Here is a 25,302-nt window from a genome sequence, read left to right as displayed (position 1 = left end):
AAATCTCCAAGCTATAACATTGGAAGAACCAAATACAAAACTGGAAAATGTGTTTGGAGTTAAGCGAGTTGTTTAAGTAATTGGTGACTTTTTTTCCCCAAAGTTAGTTGCATCTCTCTCCCTCTCTTTCACCATCTTCAAAGTGTTTTAAATGTAAATGGGAAGGAAAGGGGGCTTTTAATGCTCTGCATGTGTTCCCTCCCACTCATACTGTTTTATATAATGCAGTCGTCACCTGATGCAAGCAGTAGCCCGGGGTATCTTTGAAGCCATTGTGGATCAGTCCCCTTTTGCCATTGAAGATCTAATGAAAGAATTGAAAACAAGCGGTGATGGCGATGTTGAGCTATCCGAGGGAGATGAAGCGGAAAACGAGCCACTAATGACCAAAGGTAAGGAGGAAGTAATGAAAATTTAGCCCAGACTTTAAAGAAATACAGTAACCACTGACAGGATCCAAAAATGTATCCTACCTCTTAAAAATACATTCCTATTCTCAGCCAGCCATGGGCATGCAGGTGGATACACTAACAACAAATCTTGCTTCTGTTCTCTTCAGATGATCTAATAGACAAAGTAACCCTAGACTAGTAAATTACAAACATCTTAGTGGTCCTTTTATATAGCAGATCATATGGTTCCACATTTCAGTCTACTTACAGCAACAGCTGTAGATAACCCAGGGCTGTCCAAAAACTAGTACAGGTGAGTCGCATCATATGCGCATTTAACGTACGCGAATTCAACTATATGCACTCGGCAAAAAAAAAAAACAAACAACAAGATACCTGTAAATAGTGTGGGCGATTCCGCGTACCATTCCACTCAACGAGCGTATGCCCCAGAGTGAGCGTGAGATGGGAGACGTGAATCTGCTGTTCTCTCAGTCGATCTCAGTTCCCGTGTGCCTCTCACAGCGTGAGCATCTCGCCACGCTGAGTGTGATTCTAGTATTTTAAAGGTACTGTACGTATTTTTCGTACAACATGGCCCCTAAACGCAAGCTAACTACTTCATCTGGTGCTCAGCCGAAGAAACACTGATCTGATCCAACTCTGGAGGAAAAACTGGCTGTGTTGGACTTACTGAGAGACAGTCTGTCGGTCTCCAACGCTGCGCGTAAATATGGCCACAACCAATCTAGCATCTGTGCCTTCGAGAGAGAGAAATTCATTAAGCCGTGGCATCAAGTGCTCCAATAACTGCTAAGGTGACGAGCCAGGTGTGTGATAAGACTTCTTAGTGAAGACTGAAAAGGCATTAAACTTATGGCTGGAAGACATGAACTGTAAACGTGTGCCTATTGATGGCAACACATTGCGAGAAAAGGCTCTCAACCTCTACACGCTATTCAAACCTCCCATCGAAGAGGGACAGCCTTCTGATGAGGAGGAATTCAAAGCCAGCCAAGGCTGGTTTAGCAGTTTTAGGAACCGCTTCAACCTCAAAAACGCGCAGCCTACTGGTGAAGGTGCATCTCCCAATGAAGAGGCAGCAAAAGCCTACCCTGAACAATTAAAATCATAGGAGAAAAGGGCTATCTTCCGGAACAAGTTTTTAATGCTGATGAGACTGGGCTTTTGTGGAAAAAAATGCCCAACCGCACTTACACTTGGAAATCAGAAAGACAAGCCTCTGGCTTCAAAGCAGCTGAAGACCGTGTGACTGTGTTGTTTTGTGGCAATGCGGCTGGGCATTTAATAAAGCCGGGCTTGCTCTGCAGGGCTGCAAATCCCATGCCCTAAAAGGCAAGAGCAAAAATCTCCTGCCTGTGTTCTGGCAATCAAATAAAAAGGCTTGGGTGATGGCAGCATTACCTCGAAGAGCAAGGACTTGACTTTAAAGTGTCGCTGATCGTAGGCAATGCTCCTGGCCACCCTGTGGCACTCCGGTTTGCACATAATGATGTTTGCACATAACTTTGACTCTACACGATTTTCACCTTACACGCTGATTTTAGAACCTAACCCCCGTGTAAGATGCGACTCCACTGTATTTTGTGGCAATGCTCTGGGAGGAAATTGCTCCAAGCTATTTCTTCTACTATGGGGATGGTCATCTCAGACCCAGAAATAATACTGCGGTTCTGAATTGTGTAATGTTTTTCATCCTTAGAGCTAAAACGCTTGGATATAGATGGGTATGTATCATCCCTGATATAAAGAGCAGGTAACTGAGGTGTAGAGCGTCTCCATTAGTTTCTGAAGGTAACACAGCATGTCAGTGCTAGAGCAAGGAAGAATATCCAGGTCTTCTGACCTTCAGCCCTATGCTCAGATGCTAAATGATACTTGCATCCCACCTCCCTGCCTGGGAAGATAGTTTCATGGCTGAAGCACTCCTCTTATTCCTCTGTGCTGGACAGAACTTTCCCCATTCTTTCCGACTGATCTTTAAAATCCTTTTTGTTTAATAACAGACAAACGTTTATCAAAAAAATCTGCACTGGGCATTGAAGAACAAGAGGACCTTTCTGAAAATGCCGATGAAAACATTGGTCCTGTTCTCCAGGTTTGTGCCTTGCTTTCCTCATGTTAACATGACGTCCCCATGAATAATCCTAGGCTTTTTTTTGTCACTTAGTGGATAGTGGAGACCTCACCAGTTGAATAATAAGGTAAACATCTCTTGCATCTCATAGGGTATGTCTACACTGCAAATAAAATCTTGCGGCTGGCCCATGCCAGCTGAGTCAGGCTGCAGGGCTGTTTAATTGCAGTGTAGACATCTGGGCCTAGGCTGGAGCCTGGGCCCTAGGACCTCTGAGGCGGGAGGGTCCTAGGGCTCAGGGTACAGCCCGAGCTGGAATGTCTGCACCACAATTAAATAGCCCCACGAGTCCCTGTCAGCTGGCATGGGCCAGCTGTGGGTTTTTAATTGCAGGATAGACGTACCCTAAATGTCATATTAATAACATATTCCGTGTGAGTAGGTTACAAAACAAATGACGAAAGAGAAGTACATGTGCCAAATTCTGTTTCTTCTCTCTCCCCCTGCCCCCACCCCTTTTTTTCCCCCCTTCCACTTCAAGAGGTACCAAAAAAGTTGCTAAAACCATATTGTGTTCTGTCTGTCCCAGGAGTCAGCGTACCCCTTACTGATGTTAAGAGCACAAGTGCTAGCGTGGGAGGGTACACAAGAGATGGGGCTAGGCACTAAAACATGTCCCAGATCTTATGAACTCGTTGGAACGAACTGCTGGGATCCGGGATTATGCTATAACAGAGATGCCTCGTGTTCCTGTGTTGGGCTATGGCTTTTAAGCAGGGACTAGAATGTTGCACATTTAAATCTTGGCATTGAACTGAAAGGTTTTTTAAAAATAAGTTAATTTATTTGCTTTTTTCCTTCTGAATGAGAGTCCAGGTTAGAAGTGTTCTGAAAAAATATTATTTGAATGCTTCATTGTAATGTAGTGTTGTTGTAGCCATGTTTTATCCCAGGGCCCGAGAAAGACCAGGTGGGTAAGGTAGTATCTTTTATTGGACCAACTTCTCTTAGTGGAAGATACAAATGTTCAAGCTACACAGAGTTCTTAGGTTGTCTCTTCCACCAACAGAAGTTGGTCCAGTAAGATATTACTTCACCCACCTGGTCTCTCCCATTGTTATGTAGTCAGATAAAACCCATTCATAAAGCTAGCATGTGCATTTGGGGGCGTGAATCTTGGCAGAGATCAAGTGTAGTGGAAGGAATTGGAAGTAGTAAAAAGCATATGCTGCTTGAAGTATTTATAACATCAGCTATACTTGGCTGTTCAGTATGATAGCCTAACAAAGATACCGTATTGTGCTTTCTTTCTTTTGGCAGTTTAACTACAAAGCTGTTGCTGACAGACTTTTTGAATTGGCCAGCAGAAAAAATACACCTGCCTTTAACAGAAAACGTCTGTACAAATTGGTCAAAAAGTGAGTTCTCTTGAAACAGCTCTGTATGATGATTTGTCTAAGTAGACTTGACATCCTGTTTCCCCAACCCCCTCTACTGCTAGTGTTCACATAAGAGATTTCCGTCCTTTTAATGAAAATGTTTCTGCAGTGAATTTACTGTCCACTACATTCCTACTTGGCCCAGATATCTTAGAAAGAGGACGCTGCTTACAGTATGTGGTAATATGAGTACAAAATCTTTGTCAGACATGGATATATGTATGGGTCTGAGACAGATTTTGGTTTTGCTTTTGTGTTTTTCACAGATTCCTAGACACTAGAGTCGGAAGAGACTTGAGTTGTCTTGTCTGTACTTTGTACCAGTTTAGGATTGTTCCCTGTGTTGCATTGTCAAATGCTTCGTCTTGTATAGCTCTAAGTATTTCAAGTGATCAGGCTTCCACGCCTTCACTTCGCAGATTACTCCACGCTCACTTAAATCATGCAGTGTTTTGAACAATACTGTGCTCAAACTGCAGGGGGTGGGTGTCGGCAGTGTTAAATCGCGCTCTTGCCAAGACTTCTTCAGTAGTTTGGCTTTGAGTTGCTGGAGTTGTGAGGCAGATCTCTTGGAGAGCTAGCGTTTTCTAGCCCTCGGATGTAGTATGCTTTCCTCAAAAGTGGGAAGTGTGCATCATAGATGCAGTCACTTGGTGACATTTCAGTCAAATATTGTAACAACAATAAGTCTTTGTATTTTTTAACTTTTTCAGGTTCCAGGACCTAGCAGAAGGTGAGAATTGAGCATCAAAAAAGAAGCACTTTTATTCTGCTAAATTATTCATCCTGTTCTCAATGTAGATTTGCAGTGAATGTTATGTCGTCTTGTGCTATTTTACATATGTTTGAAGGATATTAGTTTCAGAGGTTATTGCTGTGATGTGGTTTTCTCATTAGGAAGTATAACTTCCTCAGTTTCACAAAGGAGGTCAGGTCCCCATATCTAATACCTCACAACTTGGGAAGCATTGTAATTTTATAAGCTGAGGTCTTGCCCGCTTATTCAGATTCTTTATTTCTTCAGTGAGAAACATGGTCAGCTTGATTCAAAATAATGAAGAAACCGCACACTTCGGTGCACATTTCTTTGCAGTGCTTTAAACGTGCTGATAGCCAAGTGGAGTGGGGAATCAGTGTTTGTGCCCCTTGTGCTGTATGTGAACACCGAAACTACTTGGTGGGGGGGAAAGGGGTATTTTCAGACAGCTCATCAGGCTTTTTGCTCGACAGGAATCTTCCCACAAGATGATTTCCCTGAAGATGTTTCTACAGACGAAGATGACGATACATTCAGCAGGGGCAGGCGAAAGAAAAAAGTTGTCAAATCCTTGGAGAAAGCCAAGCTGGAAAAAGAAAAAGGTAGGAGGCAAAGCTAGGGAAGTGAGACTACTCTCACCAGTCTGTAGTCTACACTGCAGCAATGAGTGAGCCTCCCAGTCTGCATAGATAGACTCGGGCTAGCAAGGCTCAAGCTAGCATGCTAAAAATAGATGTGTGGTACGCTGAGACTCCGGTTCTCAAGCCTAGTGAGTCTGGTGGGCTTGAGAGACTGAGCCGCAGTGCGCACGCTGCTCTTTTTAGCACGCTAGCTCAAGCCCTGCTAGTACAAGTCTGTCTACCCAGGCCGGGAGGCTTGCTCCCAGCTGCAGGGCAGACATACCTAGTGTGGCTTGGCAATGTAACAGGATGCGATCATTTAAGTCCATGGTCAGTTGCTTGGGATTCACCGGTTTCTGAGTCTCATTGCAGTGAAGGGTAACGGGTGAAACCGTGACCTCATTGAAGTCCATGGGAATTTGGCCACTGACATCAATAGAGCTAGGATTCCACCCAATATGCGGCAGATTGGGAAGAAGCTGTGCTTTGCCTTTACCCAATCAAGAAGTACTATTGGTATTTACTGTGAAAGCAAGAACATATCTGTCCTCTTGAAAGAGGAATGCTATTAGAACATTTAGCAATTAGGGGGAATGTCTGGAAGAGAGGAATGGAAATAAGCTATCTAGGAGACATTACAGCTGTTTCTACCATCAGGGTTTGCATTTACATTGCTACAAGCTTAATGTTCTTCAAGAAAATCTCCCAGAGTCGGCTGACACATAAGCTGCCTTTTATTGGCAGCAGGAAGGCCTCCAAGAGAGAGCACCTTGATGGGGTGGAGATATTACTACATTAGAACTATTCATGGGCAACTGCTGGCAACCAGGCAGTAACATGAAAAAAGGCAAGAAAAGCATTAATAGGCCTGGAAAAAATGTTATAGACTCTCAGTGGCCCTATGTGCAGTAAAGATTTAGAGATGTAAGGAAAGCAACTTCTCTATTGCAGTTGTCTTTTCATTTTATATTTGGGTTAAATGTTACTGCTTCTGATTTTGTCTCCTTGCAGAGAAGGATGGAAAAGAGGCATCAAGTATGGAGGAAGATGATGCATCAGGACTCCAGAAGAAGAGGAAGAGGCGGAAGAAGAGGGACTGTCAAATTGCAGACTCGGGCACAGCTGATGGGACAAGTGAGGAGGGGGTACCTGATGCAGTTGAACCTGAAGAACCCAACAAGGGCAGAGCACCAGAAACTAGTAAAAGAAAAAATAAATCTCTAGACCAAGAAGCAACTGAGACTGGAATTGGAGTAATCAGCAGTGGAGGAGATGGCGACAGCTGTGCACAGGATGCTCTGACGGACGTGATGCAGAATAAAAGGAGACAACTCAAGAAAAAGAATACAAAACTGCAGAAGGTTCATGTAGAACTTGTATCTCAAAATGGACCAGCTAATGCCAGTGCCCTGTGGGATGGCAGTGACTCTGCCACTGTAACTACTACCAAGATGGTAAAAAAGAAACAGAAAATGGGGACTGTCTTACTCAATGGCTTATCTGAACAGGCTGCTCTTCAGTCAGAACAGGAAAGCTTTCAGAATAGCCTTACAGGAGAAGGGGACTTTGAATCCACACTGCCCCAAAAAGTCAAATTGAAGAAAAAACCTAAGTTGGGCAGTTTAGACGGGCTCAGGGTCTCAAACCAGAAACCACCATCCCTGAAAAAGAAGAGGAAGATCAAGGAAGTGATAAACTCTGTGGAAGTGAAGGGATTTCTTGAGGCTGCATGCAAGAAAAGCAAAAAGAGTGTAAGCAGAGGGCTCTAATTCTCTTTTGCCTGTGAGGCTTGTTTGAATTCAGTTTGAGCTGAGTGGTCTATAGGATGGTTTTTTTACATGCATTAAATTCCCCTTGTCAAGGAATAACAATATCAATTGGGAATTAAGAGAGTGGGAGGGTCCTATGTGTATATTTAGCTTCTTTCAACACCCGGGAATGTCATGTATCTGAATCTAATGTCATGACTTTCATTGCTCATAGTGCTTCCATGACTACTTGTGTGAATGAGCCAAATTCTTGGAAGAAGGGCATTGCATCCAATACTGTGCTCAACTTGTTCTTGGCCAGGAGGCCATCTCTGATGCAACAATAATAGTTCCTTGCAACAAATTATGATCATTTTGATTTTTGTCCCTTACACCCTCTCTGGGGGGGTAAGTGGAGGCAGTCTGAATTTACAAAGCATTTATAGTCCACAAATATTTTGCAGGTTATGACTTTGCCAGGATTCCTGCAGTGTTTGTCTGTTTTTGTTTTGTTTTTCCCTTGAAATATTCTGAGTTTTCCTTAATGAAAATTATTGAATATTTACAAGTTATATATTTTCATTTTGTTTCCTGATGTATTTCAGACATTTTAATCCCAGTTTTTCACCTCACACCATTCATTTTGTCTTTTCCATGGTTCAAAGGAAACTATTCTGGAAACATTTATGCATCATGTTTGTTCCTCTTCCTTAAAAACCAGGTTACTTAAGTACTGTGTATGCCTTGGTTACACACCAATTTAAACAAGTTTTAAAACTTAGACAAATTAGAGGATTGGGCCAAAAGAAATCTGATGAGGTTCAACAAGGACAAGTGCAGAGTCCTGTACTTAGGAAGGAAGAATCCCTTCTACAGACTGCTACAGACTAGGGACCGAGTGGCTAGGCAGCAGTTCTGCAGAAAAGGACCCTAGGGGTTACAGTGGACGAGAAGCTGGATATGAGTCAACAGTCTGCCCTTGTTGCCAAGAAGGCTAACGGCATTTTGGGCTGTACAAGTAGGAGCATTGCCAGCAGATCGAGGGACGTGATCATTCCCCTCTATTTGGCATTGGTGAGGCCTCATCTGGAGTACTGTGTCCAGTTTTGTGTCCCACACTACAAGAAGGATGTGGAAAAATTGGAAAGAGTCCAGCGGAGAGCAACAAAAATGATTCAGGGGCTGGAGCACATGACTTATGGGGAGAGGCTGAGGGAACTGGGATTATTTAGTCTGCAGAAGAGAAGACTGAGGGGGAATTTGATAGCTGCTTTCAACTACCTGAAAGGCGGTTCCAAAGAGGATGGATCTAGACTGTTGTCAGTGGTAGCAGATGACAGAACAAGGAGTAATGGTCTCAAGTTGCAGTGGGGGAGGTTTAGGTTGGATATTAGGAAAACCTTTCTCACGAGGAAGGTGGTGAAGCACTGGAATGGGTTACCTAGGGAGGTGGTGGAATCTCCTTCCTTTTGAGGTTTTTAAGGTCAGGCTTGAGAAAGCCCTGGCTGGGATGATTTAGTTGAGGATCGGTCCTGTTTTGAGCAGGGGGTTGGACTAGATGACCTCCTGAGGTCCCTTCCAACCCTGATTTTTTTTTTATTCTAAAACACATCTTTAGTTAAACCTGTGCGAATTTGTGTATAGACGACGCCTAATGGTATGGTCCTTGGAGGACTAATAACTCATACATATGATACTGTTAGAAAGTTTCCAGCGCTTTTTATACATAATACTGTGATCATTTTTTTAAAGGGCTATGTGTTCAGAGAATGAGTGCTTCATGATAGTATTGGAAATTGGCATTTCCAAATTGCAAATCTCACATTTCTGCCATTGGAGAGTTTGCAAGATATTGAATCTTTAAACCTGTCTCTGGTGCATAACTAAATACTGCTTCACTCCTTTATGATGTATAAAGATGGATTCCTCTTTTTTTAAATCTTTTGTTTTAAATTGTGTAATCTCAGGTTCTCATTTCTCTGTCTTTGATGGAGGAGCTTAGCTACACCTGAAGAATGATGTCCCACAAAGCTGTATCCTGAACTGCAAATTGCCCTGCCTCCAGCAGAGAGGAGTTGGAGATGTTTTGATTCTTGGTTTCCCAAGCATGAAAAATTTTGAGAATGGGAAGAAGCAACTCTATACATCATAAAAGAATAGAAAAGGGCAAAACCAGAAATGTTCAGAATTGCTTCCCAGTTTGCCTGTTGAAATTGGGAAGCTAAGACTTCTGCATTGTTTAAAGTGGAGCATAATTTTATTAGTTCTGGTCCCATTGGTGATCATGAGATTCAGATTGTGTTGAAAAGGGACCCCTCTGATCTCCCCCTCCTTTTATTTATTTATATATTTTTTAAATAGACAAACTGAAAAATGCTAGTTTAGATTATGAGGAGAGGGCAGCCACTCGGTGGCCAGTGCTCTACAAGAGACTTTTGGTTTCGTTCCTGGTAGCTTTCTGGGTCCCCAGGCTAAGATGTTAGCATATTCAGTCCCTAGAGAGGAAAGCATGCTTTGTATCTCTCAGTAGCATCCTGTCCACTCCTCTGTCCATCCAGCTAAAGGAGTAGAGTTAAACGGACCCAAAAGCAATCCTTGACCCTAGTGGGGCAGAGGGAAAGGGGAAAGCTTCAGAGCTCCCAGATGGACATAGACGGGAGTAGGGGAACCTTGTGCTCCTGAAAATGATGCCACTATCTGGACCCTGACAGAGCAGGCACATGTCTTACAAATTCCCTTCACCTTCCAGAACTCCATCACTGCACCTCCTTTTCCCATTCAGCAGTCTTGCTATTCCAGCACTGACCTTTCTTGAACAGAGATTTCCAATCATGCAAACTTGTGAGGCATTTTTGTAATGGGGGCAAATGTTAACCAGGGGGCTATCAGGTGACTGCAAACTAACATTCATTCATGACGAGTTTCCATTGTTTAGCTATGGCCACCACTGGCAAATGGCTAGCACTAACCCTAGCATCCTCTATTTCTCAGTTAGCTGCTGCTCTTTTTCTCACACTGAGTAAACTTTTTTGTTTTATTTTTCCCCTCCTCTTAGGAGATTGGTGGCACTCTCACTCCATTAAAGAAAAAGAAGGCAAAGACAGGGAATGACTTCATGAAATTTGAAAAAACAACTTTACCAAAGCCAGTGTTCTTCAGGAAAGCCAAAGGCAGCCTCTCTTCAACCAGAGCCTCCATGCAGGTAAAATGACCCTGATTTGGTCTGCCAAAATTGGGGGGTTGCCTTAAGTATGGCTCATGGAACTCCAAGATGTGGCTCACAGCCACCTGCATCTACAAAAACAGAGGGCAGCTTGCCCAGATGTGGGTCCCAGCCTGTGATACTCCATCTGGATCACACCAGTGTCTCAATCTAGTTTTGCTGGGACCTATAGTCTCCATGGGAAACATCTGTGACTGTGGAAGGGCAGCTGTTGTCTGCTCCATCCTGTGCAAACTAGATGCAGCCCTGAGGCTCCTGGCAAATTCTCAGCACTGTTCATACTTGGTAAAAGTTTGGGAACCCTAACCTCGATGAAAACTGGCCTGGAGCGCCTCAGCAGATAGAGTTGTGATTGCCGTGGGGTTTTTAATTGTCCATTCAAAAAGTTTTATACACGCGCGCACACACACACACTTTTTACACACACAAGCAAAGCTGTCAGTGTGAGCAGTTTAAACTCTTCAAAAGTAATTTTATTTAACTTGTTGCTTGTACATGGCTGGATTATCTGCCATCTGAGTTGATCACAATGATCATCCCCACAGTTGCAACATCTTCTGTCTGGGTTGCTCTTGCGGGCGGTTGTCTTCCTCTTCAGGGAGTAAGGTGGAAAGTGAAGCCTCTGTCTATGTCTAACCAAGCTCTGCCACCACTTCAGTCTCCCCTAATAAACTGCACTAATCTTCTCAACACCTGTAAAATAGGCAGTTTTAAAATAATAATAAAAATATTACCTAACAAACCACTTGAGTAGTGTAAACTGATTCAGGCATATTTTCTAAGGCTGACAAACTGGGATGGTGACATCTTTCATTGTTTAAAAGAAATCCCTCTTGTGGAAAGAGCAGTTTTGAGTGTTTACATTATTTTGAGAATAATAAAAGAACAATAATTACAGATGGGCTCTAAGCTTTGCAGTTCTTTCTTTTCATGGAGGCTTGTAACAGAAGAGGCCTTCTGAAACAGCCTACTTGTTTCCATATAAGCCTCTTAAACTTTCTCTCACTCTTTCTAAACCCTGTTCAAATTATGCTTTGTAACACCCTCATAACTCAGTGGGCTAAGAGTGCTGTGAGGCCAGTGTACTTAACACCTGGGAGGAAAGACAATCTTCTCAATTCTTGGCAGGCTATCTAGTCAGCTTTAAGAAATATCATTCGTTCTTGTCCATTACGATGGTAGCTGCTAAGCAAAAACTGCTGTGCCTAGGCCTTTAAGGTGGGGAGGGTATCTACAACAGGGGAAGAAACTGGGACTCCTCAAGAGTTTCAGCAGGGAAACGGAACGTAATGTTGCCTCAAATCAACCTTTATTTGCCATCTTCTTTTTATTCTGTAGTTAAGCATGCTGCAGTGTTCCAGCTCCAAAAAAGTCACCTTTGGATTGAATAAGAACATGACTGCAGGTGAGTTTAATGTGTCTGCATACCTTCACCATGTCTTTTGAGGTGCAGTGGGGCAAGGATGAAAGCGGGGGGAGGTGAGATCTACACAAACAGTATGTAGAGGTGGATGTGGAACCTGTCGGATGCTGCTTCTGGAGTTTGTCTTTTTGTCACAATTTTGGTATTGTTTTTGATGCTGTATATGATCTCATAAATTAAGGAAATATATACACGAACCTACTATAAGGTGGGTGGACAACTGGTTGGAAAACCATTCTTAAAGAGTAGTTATCAATGGTTCACAGTCAAGCTGGACGGGCATATCAAGTGGGGTCCCGCATGGATCTGTCCTGTGTCCGGTTCTATTCAATATCCTTATAAATTATTTGGATAATAGCATAGAGAGCACACGTATAAAGTTTGCAGACTGGGAGAAGTTGCAAGTGCTTTGGAGGGCAGGGTTAGAATTCAAATTGATAAACTTGAGAAGAAGGATGAAATTCAAAAAGGATCAAATGCAAAGTAGTCCACTTAGGGAGGAGTAATCAATTGCACAAATACAAAATGGGAAATTGCTTAGGAGGGAGTACTGCAGAAAGGGATCTGGGGGTTATATTGGATCACAAACTAAATATAAGTCATCACTGTAACACTGTTGCAGAAAAAAATAAAGATCATTCTGGGATGTATTAGCAGGAGTGTTGTAAGCAAGACATGACAAGTAATTCTTCCACTCTACTCAGCACTGAGAAGACCTCAACTGGAGTACTGTGTCCAGTTTTGGACTCCACGGTTCAGGAAAGATGTGGACAAATTGGAGAAAGTCTAGAGAAGAGCAACAAAAAATGATGAAAGGTCTAGAAAACATGAGCTATGAGGAAAGATTGAAAAAATTGGGTCTGTTTAGTTTGGAATAGAGAAGACGGGGGGATATGATAAGTGTTCAAGTTCATAAAAGTTGTTTTAAAGAGAAGGTTGATAAATTGTTCTCCTGATCCACTGAGGTCAGGACAAGAAGTAATGGGCTTACATTGCAGCAGGAGAGATTTAGGTTAAACATTTAGGAACCATTTCTTAACAGTAAGGGTAGTTTAAGCACTGGAACAAATTACCTAGGGAGGTTGTGAAATCTGTCAAACCTGTTCTTAAAAACCTCCAATGACGAACACCTGTCAGGGATGGTCTAGGTAATACTTAATCCCCTGCATTGAGGAAGGATTGGACTAGATGACCTATTAAAGTCCTGTCCAGTCTTAGTTTCTGTGATTCTGTGAAACTCCTCTTCTTCAAATTCCCCACTGCTTCATTCTGCCTCCCAGCAGAAACATCTGTGAAACACTGATGGCCCATGCTCCACGGGAGGGGAATCACCATTGTTACGGCAAAATTCCAGTTTTACTTTGGCTGCCTCTGCTGACTATGATATTAACAAATAAGTATCCCCACACACAGACTGTTACATGTCCATGCTTTTCTTGGGGACATATTGATGTGTATAAAATTGAAATTGATTTCTAATGTAATGAGGCAAGGTATCCATTTTCTTACCTTTTTGTCCCTCTCTAAGATGCAGATCACATCTTATTATTTCAGCACTGGAGTAACAGACTGTATATTTTCCCGTGGGGGGTGTGTGTGTGTGTGTGTGTGTTTTTGTGCTCATAAACCATCTTTGTGAGGAGAATTAAGATGCTTAAACCCTGCTGCCAGCAATGGTCATCAAACGCTAGGACCATGGGATTTAAACAGTATGAATAGTGTCCTTGTTCCTTTCCTTCCTTTCAATGGGAAGATGTAAATTTTGTTAGGAAACCTAAATCAAGGGCTCTCAGTCTGAATTGCCTCTTTACAAAGAGAGTGTTTTTGGGTACCTTGCCTCCCACTTACGATCGTGGAATAACTGGCAGCTGCAGGAATAGGAGGGAAGTATTTAGCTGGCTTTTAACACGATAGAGGATCTGGTAACAAGGAGAGCTGCACCACATGGCCAGCCAGTTCTCTCTGGGTACCACCAGTCAGTCCGTGGGTTACAGCTGGAGGTGGTAGCACAACCTAAAGAGAGAGTGATAAGGCACCATCAGGAGCTGGATATTCAGGCTGACCTCTTCCGTATCCCCTCCCCGCAAATCTTTAGGTTTTTGATTTTTGCTAACAGCCTGGATCTCGTGCATTAATGGCAGATTGCTCTGGCACCCAAATGGGTACCAAGGTAATCAGGGAACTGGGGAGCTGCCCCAATCTCTCAATGTCTGGCTCTCTAATAGCTTTGTCCTTTAACTTTTATTTGACAGAATTTAAAAAGACAGACAAAAGTATCTTAGTGAGCCCAGAAGGAGCCTCCCGGGTGGCTTTCAACCCTGAACAAAAGCCTCCCCATGGGGTGCTGAAGTCACCTGGTACACCCACAGGAGAGCCCCAGATGAAGAAATCATTTGTAACACCAGCTAAGAAGAGACCAACTGCTATGGACTTCTTTTAAGCCAACTTGGAGTGGCCTACTTTTGTACATGACATTTCAGGAAACTAGAACTTTCTCTGGAGGTATTTTGGACTTCTCTATTTTTTTAAATTGCTCTGAAGTGTATATAAAAAGTTCTGATTATGACCTGGGATACGGCTGATTTTACCACATTTTCAGCTGTACCTTGTGAAGTACCTTGTTCCACCTGTTACAGAAAAGGGATTAAAATGAAACTCTGCCCAGGTTTCCAAAAGGTGTGGTCTCTCCCCATGACATTCTCAAGAGATTTGCTAGTTAAAGAATGTTAAGGTCAATACTTCGAGACTGATTAAGAAAACTTGCTCTTCAAGCTGCTTGACTGTCTTCAGCAGGTCAGGATGTTAAAAAGAAAATGTGGATGTTTAAACCTACTAGTCAGCTGTCAGTGTATTTACAGATTTGCTCCTGACTATTGCCTCGTATGTCATTCTGATCACTGGCATTCTGGTTTAGCCTTTTTCTACTAATGAGCTGTTTAATCGACTTCTGACGATTGAAACCTAGTGTCTCTGTTTTAATGGACCACTTCACTTTCAGTAGCCTTCCTCATGGCACCAAACTTTTTTCCATGGATTAGAAATAAAGTAGCTGTTCAGATGATCATTTCATCTACAAACCCCTGACATTGATTGGCCAGTCAGCTGCTTATATGCAAACCACCTGAATATCTGTAAAACAAGTGCCAAATCTGACTTGTACTTCACTATCACTTGTGGTGGCAGAGTTGGCTTTTCCACATTCTTCCTTTTACCTACTACAACTGCAATAATGCTATCATATTTGAGAAGTCTCTTGTATTTTAATGTTCAGTTCTGTCTTCTTTCCCAAAGAGATTGCAAAAGTTTCAAAACAGTCTTTGTTTCCTCCTCTATCAATTGGCGTCACTACATTTTGAGCAGAGGTCAGACTTTCATTCACTGAATGAAGTTTATACCATATTAAAGCAAGTGAGATCAGAATAGTGCATCTTTGTTTAGAATACGCATCTCTCTGAAAACCTTGGTGCCTTTAAAAACAAGGTAGAGCTTTATAGCCCAAGCAGCTCATAGTTTTTTCTTTAAGGTAGAACCAGAAGCATTATTTCTACAGGATTTTTTTTTTTTTTTGGTATGTTTTATTCTGCATGGAATATTCAGGTATTCTATGATTATCCTATGATTTGACTTTTGTTTTAATTTTGTTTCTTACTCTTATGACTTCAGTCAAGAATGAGAGAAACTTCTGTAACAGACCATTAATTTATTCTGACAAATTATGATGGGGCAGGGGGGAACTATTCTATAATCTGGTGCAGTAGGTCTTTTCTGAAAGACCTGCTTATAGAAAAAGATTTGAACCAGACCTTTGCTTTGGACTTCAGTCTTAAAGCACAATGGAGTGTCAGGACACAACTATTCATTTAATTTCCCTCTGTTACTTCTGGGAATCCATAGGCACAGAAAGCCTATATCATTATCTTGTCATATCAAAACTCAGATGTTTACTTCAGCCAACGGAGTAAATATGTAACATCTATCTAGAAAGATAGATAGATCCATATCTTTTGACCAGTATTTGGTACCTGCTGTCCTCTGCCAAATAGTTCCAACAGCTACTAGAATGAAACTGTACCTTCTGAGAAACCAGTTCATTTACAATTTCTCCAAAATGTTGTATAATTGTAAATTGATGGTGCTCAGTGTTAAATGGCTCTTGCTATTACGCTAAATTAATGCCAGTCCATGGCTTGTGGTACTGACATGAGAGTTTTAGAAAATCATTTAGTCGTGCTGTTTGAATGTTACTACTCAGTCAAAATGAAGGACTGAATTTCAGTGGGCTGTATTTTTTGTTATTGATCTGGCTGCTCAATAAAGAACTAAGGAGCATACATCTGACAACAATATTAATATTTACGGTTTGGTACATTATTAATTTATAAATATGAGAAATTCTCATTGTATCGAAGAAAATGACTTATTCTGAGAAGACAGTGGTGAGTAGGAGTTAACAAGGACTAATCAATAATATGTTGTGCTGTTTACCTTGTACTGTGGGTAAGAAGTCTCTTGTGGAATATGCATAATAGCATTTGTATGTGCATGGACTTCAATGCATTATGTTTGAGATTCAGTATTCCTCCAAGGATGTAGATGCAACACAATCAGTGGGTTGAACCTGGTGTATGTAGAGACACTGGTGATCAGAAGTTGAAACAAAATGTCCATTTTTTTAAAAATCTTTCTGCAAGCATCTTTAAATTATCTCATCCCTCTTTACTGGTTCTGGATCCTGTGACCCAGTGCTTGTCCAAATGTACTATCGCCCACAGATGCTAAATGGTGTGGGTAAAAATGGCAGTCACCGTTTAATGAATATTGTAGTGATATGATTGTTCATTGGGGTTCATGGATTTATGCATACTGTGTCTGTACCATTATATTGGTGGAATGTCTTGTAAATATGCATGTGTAGTATGTATTTCATTTTCTTCAGTGGTGCCTGGAATTTCATTAAGGACAAGCTTTTAAGAAAACCCAAAAAACTGTCATCGCAATTTCTAGATTAAATTGATTAAATTACCCAGAACATTTCAGTAATGGAAATTCCAATAAACATTTGAAGATAAATAAAAGGAGAAATTAATGCAACATCTGGGATACCCACTGTGCAAACACAATTGTAGTACAAAGAAATGGATTTTTTTTAAAAGTGGGTTCTAATCAGGTTGATATCACTTAATAATTTTATTCCAAATCTGCAGCTGCCAACCATATTCAGCGTTGAAATAAACAGAAGGGTGGAGTTAATGTGGTTAGGATTAAAAAGACAATATTTCGTAATGGGGATCTCTCTCCATTTTTTTATAAATCTGGTCAACTTTGTACTTGTCAAATTTTTCTGATGGTTTGTAATTCTTTATAGTTTTAGATGAACTCAAAAGCACAGAACGAATCCTCGAGGAAAACCTGTTTAAAATTGTATTTAAAATATCTGTCTGTAAAAGCTTTTATTTTTTATCAAAGCTTAAAGCTTTGTGCACTCTCGTTCCTTTTATTCTCTTGTTTCCTGAACATAACTTTTATTGCAGGCAGGAAATATGTTTGTTGCATTACTTTGTGTACATCTGCAACTGCACTGTTAATATAAATATGGATGGTTAAACATTGGATCTTTTAGTCAAGTCCAATAAAACTGTCTTTTCTGTGGATTTTGTATCTTGCAGTGATTTTTGTTTGTTTGGTTGGTTTTTTTTGGTCTGTTTCCCTTTTTTTTTTTTTTTTTTTGGTAATACCCAGAACTGAGGAGGTATCATATGCATATTGGAATTAAAGAGGTTAGTGGCTGAACATGCGTGTCCACATGGCCATTGTAATAGGAACCATTGAGTAGATGTCAACAGAAGAATAAAGACTCCTTAAAAGAAACAAAATAAGATAAATACCATAACTACGTGGCAATTTAGCCCTGGTCTACACTACAAGGTTAGGTTGAATTTAGCTGCATTAGGTCGACTTTATAAGCGATGCGGCTACACAACCAATCCCGTTCCATCGACCTAAAGGGTTCTTAAAATCGACTGCTGTACTCCTCCACCATCACAAGGGGAGTAGCGCTAAAATCGACAACCTTAAGTCGAATTTGGGGAAGTGCACATGCAGCATTGTGCAATTCGACAGTATTGGCCTCTGGGAGCTATCCCAGAGTGCTCCAATGTGACCACTCTGGGCAGCACTTTCAATTCCGATGCACTAGCCAGGTACGCTGGAAAAGCCCCTCGAACTTTTTGAATTTTTTGAATTTCATTTCCTGTTTGGTCAGCATGGCAAGCTCAGCAGCACAGGTGACCATGCAGCTCCAGCATGGAGCGAATGGGAGACACTGGATCTGATTGCTGTATGGGGAAAAGAATCTGTGCAGGCAGAACTCTGATCAAAAAGAAGAAATGCTAATATGTATGCCAAAATCACACAGGGCATGGTGGAGAGAAGCTACACCAGGGACACACAGCAGTGCCGCATCAAAGTCAAGGAGCTCAGGCAAGCCTACCAAAAGACAAAGGAGGCAAATGGTTGCTCCGGGTCAGAGCCCCATACATGCCGCTTTTATGATCAACTGCATGCCATTCTAGGGGGGGAATCCTACCACTACCCCACCACTGTCCATGGACACCTGCAAGTGGGGAGTCTCGCGCAACACGGAGGAGGATTTTGTGGATGAGGAGGAGGACAATGCGAACCAGGCAAGCAGAGATTCCATTCTCCCCGGCAGCCAGGACCTTTTCATCACTCTGGAGCCAATACCCTCCCACGGCGGGTTCCCAGACCCTGAAGGCAGAGAAGGCACCTCTGGTGAGTGCACATTTGTAACTGCACTACAGGGGTTAAAAACAATAGTGTTTAATGTTTGATTTGCCCTGAAGAATTGGGATGCATTAGTGGCCAGTACAGCTACTGGAAAAGTCTGTTAACGTGTCTGGGGATGGAGCGGGAATCCTCCAGGGACATCTCCATGAAGCTCTCCTGGAGGTACTCTGAAAGCCTTTGCAGAAGGTTTCTGGGGAGGGCTGCCTTATTTCGTCCTCCATGGTAGGACACTTTACCACATCAAGCCAGTAGCAAGTAGTCCAGAATCATTGCAGCACAAAGCCTGGCAGTGAATGGTCCTGGGTTTTGGTTGCATTCAAGCAACATTGTCTTTATCTTTCTGTGTCTGCCTCAGGAGAGTGATATCATTCATGGTCACCTGGTTGAAACGGGAATTTTTGTAAGGGAACAGTAAAATGACCCCGTTCATGCTGGGCTGTTTGCACTTGGTTAAAATGGATCATCCCAGAGAATAGCCATGTGGTGGAGGAAGGGTGCACTGCACATCCACTCCAAAACCGCAGCCCTTCCTTTTAAATGGCAGATCCAACCGGCATTGCTTGCTATGGGAAAGAGGGCACGGCCGTTTGAAACCATTCCCACATGTTATGAAGGCGGAAGAAGCTAACCCCATGTATCCTTTGGCTTACCATGGCTGCCTGGAAACCGAATTCTGTTGTCCAGCTATGTGTGATGTCACCATACCGGCAGGCGCTCAATATAAAAGGCAAAATGTGACCTTGTACCTAAAGCACATGTGCTGTCTGCTGTGAATTGCTTGATTCACTGTGAAAGAGTCTCCCTTTTGTTCTCAGAAATGTATCTTAAAATTTACTCTCCATTTTTATCCCCCCTGCAGGTGAAAATGTTTCTGTGCTCCCAGTATCAACTCCGTCCCTGAGGTTATCGCAGATTAGAAGGTGAAAAAAACACTCGCAATGACATGTTTTCCGAGCTCATGCAGTCCTCCCGCACTGATAGGGCACAGCTGAATGCATGGAGACATTTGGTGGCAGAGGCCAGGAAAGCATTCAGTGAGCGTGATCAGAACAAGCAGGAGGAGATGCTGAGGTTAATGCGGGAGCAAAGGGACATGATCAGGCATCTGGTGGAGCTGCAGGAAAGGCAACGAGCACGGACCGCTGCTGCATCCATTGTATAACCGCCTGCCCTCCTTTCCAAGTTTCATATCCTCCTCACCCAGACGCCAAACAACACGGGGGGAGGCTCTGGGCACCCAGCCACTCCACTCCAGAGGATGACCCAAGCAACAGAAAGCTGTAATTCAAACAGCTTTGATTTGTAGTATGGTTACAATAAACAATGTGGCCTTGTCCTTCCCTCCCCCCACCCCACCTGAGCTACCTTGTCAGTGATCTTCCTTTTTAAAAAATAAAGAATGCATGGATTCAAAACAATAGGGACTTTATTTCCTTTGCCAGCTGTGGTCAGAGGGGGGAGGTGGATTAGCTTACAGGGAAGTAAATTCAACAAAGGGGGCGGTTTTGCATCAAGGAGAAAAAAACACAACTGTCACACCGTAGCCTGGCCAGTCATGAAACTGTTTTTCAAAGCCTCTCTGATGTGCAGCATGCCTAGCTGTGCTCTTCTCATCCCCCTGGTGTCTGGCTGTTCAAAATTGGCCACCAGGCGATTTGCCTCAACCTCCCACCCTGCCATAAATGTCTCCCCTTTACTCTCTCAGATATTATGGAGCACACAGCAAGCAGCAATAACAATGGAAATATTGGTTGCACTGAGGTCTAACCTAGTCAGCAAACAGCGCCAGCAAGCTTTTAAACGTCCAAAGGCACATTCTACCACCATTCTGCCCTTGCTCAGCCTGTAGTTGAACTGTTCCTTACCACTGTCCAGGCTGCCTGTGTATAGCTTCATGAGCCATGGGATCAAGGGGTAGGCTGGGTCCCCAAAGATAACTTGACATTTCAACATCCCCAACGGTAATTTTCTGGTCTGGGAAGTAAGTCCCTTCTTGCAGCTGTTCGAACAGCCCAGAGTTCCTAAAGATGCGAGCGTCATGCACCATTCCCAGCCATCCCACACTGATGTCGGTGAAACATCCCTTGCAATCCACCAGTGTTTGCAGCACCATTGAGAAGTACCCCTTGCGGTTTACATACTGGTTGGCAAGGTGGTCTGGTGCCAAGATAGGGATATGCGTTCCATCTATCGCCCCACCACAGTTAGGGAACCCCATTGCAGCAAAGCCATCCACTATGACCTGCACATTTCCCAGAGTCACTACCCTTAATAGTAGAAGGTCACTGATTGCCTTGGCTACTTGGATCACAGCAGCCCCATGGTAGATTTGACCACTCCAAATTGATTCCCAACTGACCAGTAGCAGTAAGGTATTGCAAGCTTCCACAGGGCTATCACCACTCACTTCTCAACTGTCAGGGCAGGTCTCATCTTGGTATTCCTGCGCTTCAGGGAGGGGGAAAACAACTCTCAGAGTTCCAGGAAAGTGGCCTTACACATTCAAAAGTTTTGCAGCCACTGGGAATCATCCCATACCCGTAACGCTATGGGATGGGATAGTCTGCGCCACCAGTCTGTGCTTGTTTGCCGGGCCCAGAATCGGCGTTCCAGTGTATCAGCTTGCCCCACTGCCGCCATGATGTCCCAATTGCCACATCCTCTGTTTTCAGGAACATCTGTGTCCATGTCTTCCTCACAGTCGTCCTTGTGCTGGCATCTTCTAGCCAGGTTCTGCACATACTGCAGGATAATGCACAAGGTGTTTACAATGCTCACAACAGCAGCGCTGACCTGAGCGGGCTCCATGCTTGCCATGCTATGGCGTCTGCACAGGTAACCCAGGAAAAAAGGTGTGAAACGAGTGTTTGCCATTGCTTTCAAGGAGGGAGGGAGGTGAGACCGACATGTCCCCAAAACCACCCACGACAATGTTTTTGCCCCATTAAGCAATGGGATCTTAACCCAGAATTCCAATGGGTAACGGAGACTGTTGGATAGCTACCCAAAGTGCACCATTCCATGAGTCAATGCTAGCCATGGTATTGAGGATGCACTCTGCCAACCAACTGCACTTAGAGGGGACATACACAATCGACTGTATAAAATTGCTTTCTAAAGATCAACTTCTATAAAATCAACCTAATTTTGTAGTGTAGATATACCCTAAAATTCCAAGCTGAGGAAGTGTTGGGGGAGGAGGTATACCTCAAAGCTATAATCCCTATGCCTCACTCAGGTGCCCAAGTGGGTAGAGTTGCGCACTGTGACGGCTCTCTGTATATTCTCCAGCAGGAAAACATAATGTATTCAATTACAATGATCACATAAGTACTAAGAATTCCAAGAACTATGCTATATGCATGCATCTAAAACACTGTCAGGTCACATTTTCCTGACTGAAGAACTAAACCTTCAGTATCTAAAAGATACTGGAAATCTAATTATTCAGTTACGAAAATATGATCTGTCCACCCACAGCAACAGGCTCTGGGAGGAATGTAAAATAAATATCCTAAAGAACCCAGAAAGAGTGATTTCTTTCCAAATAAAATCTCTTACAGGCACTGGACCTCTTGTAATGTGAAAGATTAAAAAATACATTTCTTCAGACTTTAATAAGTGTCTTGGGCGGGATCTATTTTGGCAATGTTTGAATAAGATTCCATTTGAGTAACAGTAATTATGAGCATGCAGTGAGAAGATAAAATCACATATAATCTGCTATGCTTGTGGGTTTGGTTTGTTAATGCTCCGCAGAGGACCAGCAGAGACGAAGGCATGACTTGGTTTAGAACTTGAACTATCCTTTTGCTGTTGGGTCTCTCCTGCTCAGGCTTCCGGCTCTGCCGTGCGGAGAAGCTTGCCGTGACTGGTGAACATCTTCAGTGGTTATCAGAATTTGTTGTCGATCCCAGCCCCTTTCTTAAATTCCACTACTGAATCCACTCAAGTGGACTGCAGCCTAAATAGCTAGCTAGATTGGTACTCCTATAGCCCCTAACAATGAGGTTTCTGAGTGTGTGACATTTATCTTCACAATACCTGATGATGGTAGGCAAGTGTATTATCCCCACTGGGGATCTGAGGCATTGATAAATTTGCTGACTTGCCCAAGGTCAAACAGGTAATCTGTGGCAGCGCTGGAATTTGAACCACAGGACCCACACTCCTTTCCTGTAGAAAATATAGAAAGCTTCTCAAAAGTGCACATAAATGATGCCCACTCTAATCTGACCATCACAAGGGGGAAATCATGTAAAGATGACTAAAGGAAAAACACTTAAAACAATACATACGTGAATGAGAGCTGAATTCCTGGATTTCCATGGGTCTTAGTATAGAAGTCTTCCCTAACTTTGGATTTAGCTAACTCCCATTTACCGTTGCCTTGGATGGAAGTTGGAACACACCTTTGGTGGACAAGTCCAAGTCCCAAACTATTTGTCTTTAATGTCAACTTCCATTATTAAGCCAACCACTCAGTGTAGTTTTCCTCTTTAAAATGTAAATATATTTTTCAAGTGACAGCGTAACTATTTTTAATATTTTTGCAGTTAAGATTGGAATCTTATGACAGCTGTCCTGGATTTCATTACTTAATAATGAGGCTGCGAGTTTGTCACGGAGGTCCCGAATTCTGTGACTTTCCATGACTTCTGCAGTGACCCATGCCCCTGCCCCAGTCGCACCAGTCACTGCTGAGATAGTCTCGGGCCACCTGCGGCACCCCTGGGCAGTCCATCCTGCCCCCTTCCCCCCTCCCCCCCCAGTTTTAATCAGGGGTACACGGTAAAAGTCATGGACAGGTCACAGGCTGTGAATTTTTGTTTACTGTCCATGACTTTTACTAAAAATACCCATGACTAAAATGTAGCCTTACTTAAAAATAATGCTAAAATAACTCTGACATCTGCTATTTTGAACAGAGGATGCAAATGGTAACTGAGAGTTCTGTTCCCAGAATTACGGTGCCCCTGTTATCTGTCCCTAGAGCATATTTATTTGATAATAGTGTACTGGTATCAGGCCTACATAGCCACTGCACTGACTGAAGACTTGGGTTTCATGGTTAATGGAATTCAGGTAACAGAACTTGAAAGATTCCTGGACCTTCCGGTAACCAGCAAGGATATTTCAGAGGACCCTGTTCTCCTTTGTAGGAATTAACATCAAACGTTTGACACATGAAAGTTAAAAGGATGCCAACTCTAAAAATAACTTGTCTGAAAACTTTTTAACTTACTGTTGTTGCAAGTAACCCCTAAGATTAGTAAAACTGAAGGAAGTTAGTGGTGGAGTAAAAGGGAAAGACGTTTGATTACTTTGTGCATTTGACAGCACTTTGTGCATAGTAATTTTCATTGTTTCCCTATATAGTCCATTAACTTGCAGAACAGACCCTATTTCTTATAAGTAGAAGAGTGGAAAAAGATTCTTTAAGACATTTTTTTTTAAATTTCAGGACATACTAGTTACAGGATTTTTATATCAGGAAAATAGAAAATTTAGTTTTCAAAAAATTGAGGTTGACTATGTGCCTTTTAAAGAACAGATATGGATCTCTAGTTGTACTAAACAGCTGCATACATCCTTCTTGCAGTCGTCTCCCCTAAGTGTCATTGTTTTAGGCACCTGGAATAGATTGTACAGTATTTGGCAAAAACAAAAGAACACCGTTAGGTTTTCAATCTGCACTTCCGACAGCCACCAACTAGTGTAAGACTTCTTCACTGGCACACACTGAGCTATACTTATATCTTATGACCAAGAAAAAATAAGAATATGGGACTAAAGTATACAGGCTCACTTCTAATGTACATTGCTGCAAATTGTCCAATACGCTATTAAGAATTTATCTTTATTTCCTATTCATTTCTTTATATCTTGACTACGGGCTTTTTCTCTCTTTGTTGTCTCATCTCTGGAAGAAGAATGCAGCAAACACCAGTAGCCAGGAATGGGAGGTGGCTATCTGACTAAGATCTTCCTATAGAATAGTTCTTCTACAAAGCAACTAATCAGTCAAGGAAACGTTACTAAGCTAGAGACAACTTAAAAATCAAGCTGCTTCCATCCAAGTGCTCACCAAGTGTGAAGCTGGTTATCTTCCAAGACAGATGAGATAGGGTACATTATAAGGTTAGTTTGGCCACAGACTAACATTTACAGTTTATTAAGTGCTGAACTAAACTTAATAGCTGTGTTTGCATAGAGATCTGGCAAAGAGATTTCTATGCTGCTAACACTAATAAGCTTAGCATTTGGTTTTCAGGTATGTGCAAAAAGTCTTTTTCTAAATTAGAGGATTACTTAATATCAAATTATTTTTTCTCTTACCTCACTCTAAACAGATGATATAGGGCAGGCTTTTCCATCCATTACTTAGATAGGAGAGATTGTGAACAATTGAGTTCCTGAATCATATATGGTTGAATTCTCCAAAAAAAGAGAGAGGTTTGTTTTTCTGGAGAAACATTGCAATTTAATTTTAAATGAAACTCTTTGTATTTAGCTTTGTTAGGTGTTGACAAGTACTCCTCCATCTTTGCCAAGGTGGGTGTTAGCTGCTAGGATTGCCATTGCTATGACCTGGGGGAAAATGTTTAATACACCATTGCTTGGAAGGTGATTTTATGAAAATCTGGTGGGGTTGAGGCATAGAAAAAGTCACTAGCTTTAAAAGCAAATTCATGGGTCCGATTTTGGAATGCAAAGCTACCTTAATCACATGCGATAAAGCTTAAATTGGATTAAGAAATTAGCATTCTTTAAGGACACTCTCTTCCTAATTAA

The 25,302-nt window shown here is 42.3% G+C and overlaps 1 protein-coding gene across 1 annotated transcript in view; it reads left to right on the top strand.

Annotated features, from left to right (window-relative positions):
• Positions 1-17,351, top strand: part of RRP1B (ribosomal RNA processing 1B) — a 36,874-nt gene extending 19,523 nt beyond the window's left edge. The window contains exons 8-16 of the mRNA XM_007064435.4: positions 229-392; positions 2,420-2,511; positions 3,811-3,908; positions 4,643-4,662; positions 5,160-5,288; positions 6,318-7,057; positions 10,110-10,256; positions 11,616-11,682; positions 13,953-17,351. Coding sequence (XP_007064497.3) covers positions 229-392; positions 2,420-2,511; positions 3,811-3,908; positions 4,643-4,662; positions 5,160-5,288; positions 6,318-7,057; positions 10,110-10,256; positions 11,616-11,682; positions 13,953-14,140 — 1,645 coding nt within the window. The 3' untranslated portion in view covers positions 14,141-17,351. The remainder of the gene's footprint in view (positions 1-228; positions 393-2,419; positions 2,512-3,810; positions 3,909-4,642; positions 4,663-5,159; positions 5,289-6,317; positions 7,058-10,109; positions 10,257-11,615; positions 11,683-13,952) is intronic.
• Positions 17,352-25,302: the final 7,951 nt, after the last annotated feature.

This window comes from Chelonia mydas, chromosome 1 (assembly GCF_015237465.2).
Source record: "Chelonia mydas isolate rCheMyd1 chromosome 1, rCheMyd1.pri.v2, whole genome shotgun sequence".
In the NCBI taxonomy this organism is placed as follows: Eukaryota; Metazoa; Chordata; order Testudines; family Cheloniidae; genus Chelonia; species Chelonia mydas.
Note: the sequence above shows the minus strand (reverse complement) of the source record. Positions and strands in the feature narration are given on the sequence as shown.